The sequence below is a fragment of the Schistocerca americana genome, chromosome 4 (genome assembly GCF_021461395.2).
Source record: "Schistocerca americana isolate TAMUIC-IGC-003095 chromosome 4, iqSchAmer2.1, whole genome shotgun sequence".
In the NCBI taxonomy this organism is placed as follows: domain Eukaryota; kingdom Metazoa; phylum Arthropoda; class Insecta; order Orthoptera; family Acrididae; genus Schistocerca; species Schistocerca americana.
This window is the reverse complement of record NC_060122.1, coordinates 568,590,279-568,602,860: the sequence shown is the minus strand read 5'-3', so window position 1 is coordinate 568,602,860 and position 12,582 is coordinate 568,590,279. Positions and strand designations below refer to the sequence as shown.

Below are 12,582 nucleotides of genomic sequence, written 5' to 3'. Positions count from 1 at the left end.
TCTAGTCAAGTTCTGCCACAAACTTCTCTTCTCCCCATTCCTATTCAGTACCTCCTCATTAGTTACGTGATCTACACACCTTATCTTCAGCATTCTTCTGTAGCACCACATTTCGAAAGCTTCTATTCTCTTCTTGTCCAAAATGGTTATCGTCCACGTTTCACTTCCATACATGGCTACACTCCATACAAACACTTTCAGAAACGACTTCCTGACACTTAAATCTATACTCGATGTTAACAAATTTCTCTTCTTCAGAAACGCTTTCCTTTCCATTGCCAGTCTACATTTTATATCCTCTCTACTTCGACCATCATCAGTTATTTTACTCCCTAAATAGCAAAACTCCTTTACTACTTTAAGTGTCTCATTTCCGTGTCTCATTTCCTAATCTAATCCCTTCAGCATCACCCGATTTAATTTGACTACATTCCATTATCCTCGTTTTGCTTTTGTTGATGTTCATCTTATATCCTCCTTTCAAGACACTGTCCATTCCGTTCAACTGCTTTTCCAAGTCCTTTGCTGTCTCTGACAGAATTACAATGTCATCGGCGAACCTCAAAGTTTTTATTTCTTCTCCATGGATTGTAATACCTACTCCAAATTTTTCTTTTGTTTCCTTTACTGCTTGCTCAATATACAGATTGAATAACATCGGGGAGAGGTTACAACCCTGTCTCACTCCTTTCCCAACCACTGCTTCCCTTTCATGCCCCTCGACTCTTATAACTGCCATCTGGTTTCTGTACAAATTGTAAATAGCCTTTCGCTCCCTGTATTTTACCCCTGCAATCTTCAGAATTTGAAAGAGTATTCCAGTTAACGTCAAATGCTTTCTCTAAGTCTACAAATGCTAGAAATGTAGATTCGCCTTTTCTTAATTTTCTTCTAAGATAAGTCGTAAGGTTAGTATTGCCTCACGTGTTCCAACATTTCTACGGAATCCAAACTGATCTTCCCCGAGGTTGGCTTCTACCAGTTTTTCCATTCGTCTGTAAATAATTCGCGTTAGTATTTTGCAGCTGTGACTTATTAAACTGATAGCTCGGTAATTTTCACATCTGTCAACACCTGCTTTCTTTGGGATTGGAATTATTATATTTTTCTTGAAGTCTGAGGGAATTTCGCCTGTCTCATACATCTTGCTCACCAGATGGTAGAGTTTTGTCATGACTGGCTCTCACGAGGCCATCAGTAGTTCTAATGGAATGTTGTCTACTCCCGGGGCCTTGTTTCGACTCAGGTCTTTCAGTGCTCTGTCAAACTCTTCACGCAGTATCGCATCTCCCATTTCGTCTTCATCCACATCCTCTTCCATTTCCATAATATTGTCCTCAAGTACATCGCCCTTGTATAAACCCTCTATATACTCCTTCCACCTTTCTGCCTTCCCTTCTTTGCTTAGAACTGGGTTGCCATCTGAGCTCTTGATATTCATACAAGTGGTTCTCTTCTCTCCAAAGGTCTCTTTAATTTTCCTGTAGGCAGTATCTATCTTACCCCTAGTGAGACAAGCCTCTAAATCCTTACATTTGTCCTCTAGCCATCCCTGCTTAGCCATTTTGCACTTCCTGTCGATCTCATTTTTGAGACGTTTGTATTCTTTTTTGCCTGCTTCATTTACTGCATTTTTATATTTTCTCCTTTCATCAATTAAATTCAATATTTCTTCTGTTACCCAAGCATTTCTACTAGCCCTTGACTTTTTACCTACTTGATCCTCTGCTGCCTTCACTACTTCATCCCTCAGAGCTACCCATTCGTCTTCTACTGTATTTCTTTCCCCCATTCCTGTCAATTGTTCCCTTATGCTCTCCCTGAAACTCTATACAACCTCTGGTTCTTTCAGTTTATCCAGGTCCAATCTCCTTAAATTCCCGCCTTTTTGCAGTTTCTTCAGTTTCAATCTGCAGTTCATAACCAATAGATTGTGGTCAGAATCCACATCTGCCCCTGGAAATGTCTTACAATTTAAAACCTGGTTCCTAAATCTCTGTCTTACCATTATGTAATCTATCTGATACCTTTTAGTATCTCCAGGATTCTTCCAGGTATACATGGTTAGCACACTGGACTCGCATTCGGGAGGACGACGGTTCAATCCCGTCTCCAGCCATCCTGATTTAGGTTTTCCGTGATTTCCCTAAATCGTTTCAGGCAAATGCCGGGATGGTTCCTTTGAAAGGGCACGGCCGATGTCCTTCCCCATCCTTCCCTCACCCGAGCTTGCGCTCCGTCTCTAATGACCTCGTTGTCGACGGGACGTTAAACAACACTAACCTAACTTCCAGGTATACAACCTTCTTTAATGATTCTTGAACCAAGTGTTAGCTGTGATTAAGTTGTGCTCTGTGCAAAATTCTACAAGGCGGCTTCCTCTTTCATTTCTTCCCCTCAATCCATATTCACCTACTATGTTTCCTTCTCTCCCTTTTCCTACTGACGAATTCCAGTCACCCATGACTATTAAATTTTCGTCTCCCCTCACTACCTGAATAATTTCTTTTATCTCGTCATACATTTCATCTATTTCTTCATCACCTGCAGAGCTAGTTGGCATATAAACTTGTACTACTGCAGTAGGCATGGGCTTTGTGTCTATCTTGGCCACAATAATGCGTTCACTATGCTGTTTGTAGTAGCTAACCCGCACTCCTATTTTTTTAATTCATTATTAAACCTACTCCTGCATTACCCCTATTTGATTTTGTATTTATAACCCTGTATTCACCTGACCAAAAGTATTGTTCCTCCTGCCACCGAACTTCACTAATTCCCACTATATCTAACTTTAACGTATCCATTTCCCTTTTTAAATTTTCTAACCTACATGCCCGATTAAGGGATCCGACATTCCACGCTCCGATCCGTAGAATGCCAGTTTTCTTTCTCCTGATAACGACGTCCTCTTGAGTAGTCCCCGCCCGGAGATCCGAATGGGGGACTATTTTACCTCCGGAATATTTTACCCAAGAGGACGCCATCATCATTTAACCATACAGTAAAGCTGCATGTCCTTGGGAAAAATTACGGCTGTAGTTTCCCCTTGCTTTCAGCCGTTCGCAGTACCAGCACAGCAAGGCCGTTTTGGTTAATGTTACAAGGCCACATCAGTCAATCATCCAGACTGTTGCCCCTGCAACTACTGAAAAGGCTGCTGCCCCTCTTCAGGAACCACATGTTTGTCTGGCCTCTCAACAGATACCCCTCCGTTGTGGTTGCACCTACGGTACGGCCATCTGTATCGCTGAGGCACGGTCCATGGTTCATGGGGGGGGGGGGGGGGGGAGAGAAAGTTAGGAAAATTTATCATATCTTTTACTTCGGCTAGTGTGAGGCAATTTCTGGTTCCCATGTGTGAAAAAAGTAAAATAAATAAAAGACACAGTGATTGTGATTGTATGAAAATACTTGGTATCAGCCACGATCCACGAATGGGTATCGCTTTGAAACATGTAATAAAAAATATTTTCTAATAGTAAATGAACGAACAAACGTTTGTGAGCTACTGTAACCTAGAAACTTAAAATATGATCGCTTCATTTGACGGAGTGATAAAAATATGCAATAATAACACAGTTGAAAATCTGTGATATTTGTATCACATGACTCACCATCCGGTTTATGATTTATTCAACTTTACACAAGAAACCATACGCAATATTTTGATTCTGCTCTGTCGCGCACTTCAGTCAGACTGTTGTCAAATATTTAAGCTATTCAGCATTAAAACAAAGACTCTACTGCCAACCGAAGGGACAAAAACAATGCGGTCCACCAATGGGGATCGTGGCAGTTAATGGTTCAAGTTCCTACAGTGTTCCCATTTGATATGTTTATGAAATATCCTGGCAGATTAAAACTGTGTGCAAGACCAAGACTCGAACTCTGAACTTTCGCCCGCGGAAGGCAAATATTCATAACAGCGCGTACTCTGCTGCAGAGTGAAAATTGAATTCTGGATTTGGTACGTTTCGCAGGAGACAAGGCAGGACAAATTGATCATAATTATGTTAGTACGTTAAAAATATTCGCTGTAATTGTTTACCTATAGAATTTGAGGCTTTTAATTTAATGACTTGAGAACTGTGAACTTTGATGTTAAGTGTAGAAAATATAATCCATGCATATGATAATTTTGAGACACGGAAATCTCTCGGTTTCAGATCCCGGTTGGTCTGCAGGCATATCTCCACCCAAAGACCGCAGGTAAGATTTTCCCCCATGAAATTCTCATGTTTTATGTATTATTCTATTTCGGCGTGATGATCGTTTGTTTAGGGAGGGATGAGTGGTTTTAGAATCAAGAGTCAGCGCATTGATAATGTTTTGACATTTATTGACGTAATTGGCGTGTAGAGCTTGTCATCGCCTCTACACTTCCTGACAACAGAAGTGAAGCACCGAGGAGTGGAGTATATGGTATTACTACAATGATGACAAAATGTGCAGTTTACAAAAAAACTTCAGTATGAGCTCACTTACAAATATGGCATTGTACTCCCTCTGATCTGTATGCATGCACTCACCCAATTGAGAGCGGTGTCTTAAATATGTTGGGCACGCTTGCCCTCAGCTGTTCCATCTGGCCCTTGATAAGCTGGATTCTGTCCGCGTGATGGAGTTGACGTCCGAGCTACTCTCACGAATGTTGTATCGGAGACACGAGGGGGAGGGGGGGGGGGGGAAGAAGAAGGGGCATCTTGCTTGCCATGGGAGTACCTCAACACGTGGCACACAGTTCATAGACGTATGAGCCAAGTTTTGACGAGCACTGTCCTATTTAAAAATGGCGCCACAATACTGTCATATGAGTGGTAGCACAGGACGTCCATGACACCATTGTGCCGTTATAATTCGCTCAGTCACTGCCAGCCGTGACCTAAAACCATATCCCATTGCTTCCCACACAAAGATGTCAGGAGTAACACTGCTGTGCCCCAAAGCGTTAGAAGAGTAGCCGTCACACAATCTGAAGATAATCATCCTGGGTAGTCCATAAACTCAAATCGCCATTGAACACTGTAAGACACGCCATTCGTAAATAACTTGGCAACCACAGCATCATTCTAAATGCTGTCTTCTGTGTTGTGGTGTTAATGGTAGCCTACACATAAGACGGTAATTTTCTAGTCCAGGCGCTGGTAGGCTCCGGCCAATGGCACAGAGCGCCACAGAATGTTGCAAGAAGTCCATTACTTTTTTCGGATGGCAGATGCACATTTGAAGATGTTACGTGCCTGGTGCACAATACGGCGATGCTCCTTCGTATTCAGACGTGGTCGACCGGAAACTTGACTGTGAATGACTACCCTCATGTTCCCATGCAGTCAAAGTGCAACTTTCCCACGTGAACGCCCCACAAATCTGGATATTGCACGATTCGACCAGGCGGCCAAATGGAGACTTTAAACGAGCCCCCTTTTAAACACTCTCAAGTGCTAATAAGACTGCCTATAGCGAGTACGTGGCATTTCCGTGTTCGAAACAGTCATCAGTCAACATCTGACGTGTTCACGCCTCTTAAACACTTTACCAGTCTGGATAACAACACTACACACCAAAAATACTAATGCCCCCGGTGACCGTTATACCTGTAACAGAACTGTAACTCATTTACATACCAGCAGAAGGTGTGTACATGTACAGAGTGACATCCGACCATGTTTTCGGTGTGCTTCACTTCTTTTTTTCACGCACTGTATATGGAGATGGTTCTATTGCAGCGGTATACTGTAAGGTGTACGCAAAATTTCGCAGTGTGAACAAACCTAATTTTTGCATTCAAGTGTGTGCTGGGACCTAGTGGAAAGGAGTTTGGTAAGTGAATTGCAAATACTTCTCCCAGCGATTGTGAATTCATTTGGACAGAAGAAGAATACTAGGTAAGTGGCAAGTGCTCTCTGTTACAACACTGTCTTTGTATTCATACGAGGGTCGTTCAATAAGTAATGCCCCACATTTTTTTAAAAAAGCTATTAATGAACATAGACAAACTTCCTTGTTGGTGCTTCACATTTGATGTTTATTCTGTGTGCCAGTGAAGTTTCGAACCGTTCTGTTAGGTAGCAGAGCCGTAATACAGCGTCAAAATGGCGTCTACATACCACTCAAGTTAAAAGCAGCGTGGTGTAATTGAATTCTTGTGTGCAGAAAAAGAAATCGTGGTGAGCATCCATAAACGTTGTGTGCATTGTATGGCGATGCTGCAGATGGAGTACAGATAAGCAAAGAAAGTTAAAGCCTCAGGAAATGCAGAATCAGAGCTCCATGATCAGCCACGCTCTGGACATCCTGTCACAGCCACTGCTCCGGAAAAGCAGAATAGTGCGGATACCGTTATTCATGTCGACAGGCGCATCACAACTCGACAATTGGCTCTATAGTTGTCGGTCAGCATTGGAACCGCGTCTGCGATGATAGACACTCTCGGATATTCAGAGAGGTGCTCTCGGTGGTTTCCAAGAATGCTCACGGTGTACCACAAGATTCAAAGAAAGGTAATTTAATCAGAATTTTCGGAGCGTTTTGAGACCGGCGGAGAGCACTGTCTGTCATAGATCGTTATGGGACCACAGCTAGGTGCACCACTTTGCCCCAGAAACAAAAAGGCAGTCCATGAATGGCATCATCCTCATTCACGACAACAGAAGAAATTCAAAACAAGAAGTCGTCTGGGATTGTGATGGCGTCATTCTCGTGGATGTGATGCCAAGAGGGTCAACCATTAATTCAGAGGCACATGTGAAGCCTCTGAATAAATTCAAGAACCGTTTCCGACATGTTCGATCGAACAAGAATCCAGCAGAAATCTTGCTCCAACACGGTAATGCACGCCCACACACAAGTCTGAGAACCCGGGAACACTTCGCCAAATTGGGTTGGACATCATTGCCTCATCCACCCTACTGTCCAGACATGGCACTCTCGGACTTCAATCTCTTTTGACCGCTTAGTCTCTACAGGGAACGCAATTTGAAGATGATGAGAGTGTCAGTCAGCAGCGAAAACATGGCTACGCGTGCGGGACAAGAGCTTTTACGAGCAGGAAAAAAAACATGAAATGATCGTATGGCATTGTTGGCCGGGAGGCCCCATTCGGGAATACATGCTCTTCCATAACGTTGGCGTACGGCCATAGTACGTAATGGAGACTACGTAGAAAATTTGGACATGGACAAGACATGTTGATGTATATTGTCACCAACTTCTGACTCTGAAAAATAAATATTTTGTGAGGAAAAAATTGTGGGGCATTACGTATTGTACGACCGTCGTATATGCCCATTGATTTCTGTGGGAGACGAAAGTTTCGTAGATCGCGGGTATATATAAAGTGAAGATCGAGGAATAATCTGTGTCACACGAAACTTGTTGCAGTGAAAGGCTTACTATTTGTAACGGTGATTGCGTTTACCTTCTGAAGGAACAGACGATCCGTCTTTTCGGCCCATTCCATAACATTTATCCCGACAGCCGAAAACTCAAGCCAGCAGCCTAGATACTAATGGTTTCTGGAGGCATTAATGAGCCATACAAGTTCTATTCACACACTGCACAACAGAATTAAAGAATAATTTCTTGGAAACCTCTCAGTTCCCATCCATTGCGGCGCTTAAGTTTGAAATTTGATTCAAAAATGCGTACAACCTTCCGCTAGTGATGCTGAAGCTTGGCGTCCTGCAACGTCACCCACGGGCTCGACGTCGTTTCAAACAGCAATGTAACGACACGTGCGAAACAAAGACCACAGCTCACAAGGTCATGCGACATCTAGGTTGGAGTCATGTCACATTGGCACCAAATGTCACCACAACTCTGTCCAGTGTCCTCGTGGACGTGTCACACGATGAGAAAGTTGTCACAACCCCTCTTACCAACATTTCACCGCTTATTTTGAAGCCTCTGCTATGATGATCAACACCACGACTCCCAGCGTTGAAATCTCTAGGTTTCTTATGAGTGCCCGAGGAAAACATTACAGACGAACCGCCGCTCAGAGTCGGCACTAAAAGGCCGCAGAAAATGGCATATAGGGCGTCAGTGAAGCCACCAGTTTGTCTGGGGCATTGATTCCCACACATTTTGTCGTCTAAAACGACAGTTCGCGTTGCAGTGAGCAACAGGACGACGTTCTTGACAACATTAGACATTGCTGACGCCGCCGGGCGTTTAATCCCTTCTTTAGAGACATTGTGGGGCTGCATCCCCATCGAAGGGGATCGCATCTGTTCGGATTGCAGTGTTACCGAAATTTTTGGGTCTCGTGTACAGGTGGAACCAGTAGGTACTGCTCAAAAACATTCGACAAAATCTGAAGGTTATCTGTGGCAGCTAGGGGCGCTTGCTGAGCGCTCCTATGTTGTGTCCTGTGGCGTGCTGACAGAGTGATGCGACATTGACACATGCGTGGATAAAACTGGAAAGGGCCCCTCTTATGAGCTCCCAGTTCCACAAAACCCTCGGTGGCAGCCGTCCAGCTTTATTGAGAATGTTACAAATTTACCTGTGGACGAACTCCTAGTCGTTCGGAGACTGGCAACTTCTTAGACACACTCAGATTTCAGATGGGGTGATATCAGGCGCAAGAGGAGCAGCAATATAGCCTGCTTCCTGGCGCTTGGGACTATCGTCGCAGTTTCTGCAGGTGAATTTTTAAGATGCTCACCAAAGGCAGATGGGTTGCACTGAGGGTGTTGCCGAACTGGGGGTCCATACGACCTTTTGCCGTTTTATTCACACATGTCATCCCCGTGATCTTACCGCAGGAGGATGAGAGGTAGGAGGGATGAAACACTGTAAACCGCCCGTTGTTGCTCCGGATTACGTTAAAATTCCGTCGAATGACGTTAAACAGTCCCAAGTGGTTTCAAACCATTCACAAGATCAATAACAGCGGTCACGTACGCTCCAATGGGGTCAGATCATGTTTAATGAGGTTGCAGCCCCACAATGTCCTTAGAGAAAGGTTGAAACGTCGAAGGGTGTCAGCAATGTCAAAGGTTATCAACGACGTCTTTCTGTTGCTCATTGCGCTGCGTACTGTCATTTAGACCGCGAAATGTGTGCAGGGAAATGGGTGGTTTCGCTGAGGTCTTTTTGCCACCCCGAGAAGCCCTTCCGTACTGATAATGAGTGGCGGTGTGTCTGAAAATGTTTCCTTCAACAACTCATGAAAAACGGCGTGATTTTAGTGCTGTGCGTCGCGGTTGTAACTTCCACCGCAGAGGCCCCAAAAGGAGGCGTGAAATGTAAGAGGAACTGTGATGACCTGCCGATCACATGAAACGGCGACGGTGGCGGTGAGAAGAATCGTAATGAAATTTGGTGCCAATCTGATATCATGAACCCACCTCACACGTCACAAGAGCTCCTGAGCTGTGGCCTTCGATTGTGTTGACACCTTGCTGTTTGCAGCGTTGTCGAGCCCGAGGGTGACGTCGCACGACGCCACGTTTTCGTACCATTACAGAGCCAAATTTCAGCGTCACAATTTCTTGAGAATTTCGATGTTTTGAAAATGTGTTCCTTCGATTTTGTTGTGCAGTATATTTAGCGAGATTTCACAAGTCATTTCCCGTCAATGACAGGAAAAATGATTGTATGATGTTGGAACTACGTTACATTTTTTAGGGTTATTATATATGGATTTGACACACATCAGAGTACACCTGTAGCAATTTCGTTCGTACCTTCTTAAAAGAAGGATATTTGGCGTCTTCACACTGCAGAGAGTTTTCTTAACATAGATTGATTTGATCAAGTCGTATATTGGCACCCATGTTTACCTGGAGATGAAAGTATTTAAAGATTTGTATTACTTTTTAAACAGTGACTTGCTTTACTAAGACGCAAAAAGAAAATGTTTACAAGTGTGAAGACGTTACGTCTAAGAGAACAAGTCAAGTGAAAATTGTAGATTATCGTTATCTTGTGTGTGGTTACTAGTCTTTTTAAACGAGGCACTAAAAATCCATCGATGGGTTGGGTAATTTTGATAGCTGAAAAACTTTGTTCTGCCGAATTTCGAGCAGGATGCAAGCCATTTGTGGCAATCCTGTTTGTTCAACTAAGTGAATATGCATTACGGATTGATAAAAAGCATCGGCCTCCACTGACACTCAATCTTTGGTATTCATTAAAACAAATTTCAGAAATAAGTTCGATGAGCGATCAGAGGAAAGCTACTCTTGGATTGTCTAGCGAGTAAGAAGTGCCCTGTTTCACACAAAAAAATTGTTTTAATGATTCTGATTAAGGTAGAATTTCAGATACAGCCTTTATGTTTCGATGAGTATTTGACGACTCAAATATTTGTAACTGAGCGATTCGGAACGATGGTGAAGCCATTACATCTCTCGCTGGGAGAAACTGAGTTCATACTCACGTTTATCAGTTCGAGGTGTATGTTCTCCGTGATTTTCGTAAACCGACTAAGGTGAATTAATTCCAGCAACATCCCTTCGACATCGACATGGACAATTTCCTTCGACACTCTCATCGTAGATTAGCTTGTTTCGTCTCTAACAACCTCATTGCCTTTGGAACCCTAGCGAGCATTTTGTTGATGGTAGGTTGTGCAGCAAATTTTGTGTCCAGTTAGCGTATGCATTATTAACGGCAAAAAGTAATATTATTGTTCGTTTTCGTGGCCGTCTTTCGCAGCAGCTGTTAAAATCTATCAGTGTTATTATTCTTATTATTATTGATTTTTCCGCGTTTAAGATTACTGCAGTTAAACGGTAGTTTCAACAGAGGTATTTCGCTTTTGTTTATGAAGCATTCTCTGTGTTCTTCCTGGAAATATTGATACATAATGTGTGTATCTAGATGAAAAATGTATTTCCTTATAAAATTGTCATGTAATCTGCTTTATTTTTGCCTCTCGTTTATAAATTCTGAAAATCACTGCTTTTTCCTTTGTTGTTAGTGGAGGCTGAGGTGGAAGGATACTTGGTAGGACATAAACCCTCACCACTTTCGTCCAACACACAATGTTTAACATAGTAATTTATGAATGCAGAGTCTCGCGGCGATAACATTGAATAAAATGTTCTCGGGTTTCCAACCGCGTCAGTTGGTTAAAACTACACGAGCTTTCGGCCAAGCACTCCTTGGTCATTGTCAAGTGTTATGACTGCCAGTGGGCTGTTGGTGCGCCCTTATATACGCTAGCTGCCGGCTGTGACGTCACTGGTGCCCGTGACATTGCCATATATGGGCATGTTTTGAGTCGGCGTTCGATGTGCCCTCTTCAACCGCGCGATCGCTGGATCCCATGCAGCGCTGAGCTGTAAGCCACCGTCTCTATTCAGGGTGTTTGTGGTAATTTTTATTTTAATAGCTTCCTGTATTAAACTGTCCCAGAAGCCGTTAGTGCGAGCCACGACAGAGGTATCGTCAAATTTTATGTGGTGACCGTTTTCTAATGCATGCTCAGCTAACGCACATTTCTCTGGATAGCGTAGACGATAATACCTCTCATGTTCTTTCCTGCGTTGTTCCACAGTGCGCACTGTTTGTCCGATGTACTTCTGGCCACACTCACAAGGTATTTCGTAAACTCAAAGTGTTCTGAGACCTACAGCGTCTTTAACTGGTCTCAGTAATTGACGGATTTTAGTTGGAGGCCTGAAGATCGATTTGATCGTGTGTCTTTTCAACAGGCGGCTTATCTTGCCCGATGCAGAGCCACAGAATGGCAGCAAAGCAAGTTTCTTTTCCTGCTCTTCGTCGCTGGTCTTATTCTGATACTTCCCAGAAATCACTTCTTTCACTTGATGAGCGCTGTAGCCGTTATTCCTGAAAACCTTGCGTAGGTGGCTCAGTTCGTGGGGCAGGTTGTCGTCGTCTGATATTACTCTCGCACGATACACCAATGTTTGTAACACTGTGCGCTTCTGTGCTGGAAGATGATGGCTGCTAGCGTGTATGTACAGGTCTGTGTGGTTGCGTTTTCTGTAGAAGCTGTGGCCAAGGCACCCATTTCGTTTACGGTGGACAAGGACGTCGAGGAAGTTCAATGCATTATCTTTTTCCACCTTCATGGTGAGCTGGATATTACTCTTGATGGCATTGAGGTGTTCCAAAAACTCGTCTATTTCCTCGCGTCCGTGTGGCCAAATGACGAACGTGTCGTCAATGTATCGAAAGAAACACTTAGGCTTAAATGGCGCAGTATCAATGGCAATATCCTCAAAATTCTCCATGAAGAGGTTTGCAACAGCTGGAGCCAACGGGCTATCCATTGCTACGCCGTCTGTCTGATAGTAATACTGGCCGTTGTACACGAAGTAGGATGACGGAAGAGTGTGCCTAAATAGCTCGACCACGTCACTTACAAAGTACTGGGAAATTAGATCCAGAGAATCTTTGATAAGCACATTCGAAAACAGCGCCACTACATCAAAACTGACCATAACATCGTCCTCACTAAGGCGTAGATGGTTGATTCTGCTGAGTTTTTTATATGATGTTCGCAGTGTCCCACATGTGGAGCGAGGAGCTTGGCCAAGTACTTCGCCAGCTTGTATGTTGGAGAACCCATTGTGCACACAATAAGGCGAAATGGCGTCTCGT

The 12,582-nt window shown here is 43.6% G+C and overlaps 1 protein-coding gene across 1 annotated transcript in view; it reads left to right on the top strand.

Moving 5' to 3' along the window:
• LOC124613110 (M-phase inducer phosphatase-like) overlaps positions 1-12,582 on the top strand; it is a 363,434-nt gene that overhangs the window by 131,217 nt on the left and 219,635 nt on the right. Inside the window, exon 3 of the mRNA XM_047141719.1 lies at positions 4,170-4,212. Coding sequence (XP_046997675.1) covers positions 4,170-4,212 — 43 coding nt within the window. The remainder of the gene's footprint in view (positions 1-4,169; positions 4,213-12,582) is intronic.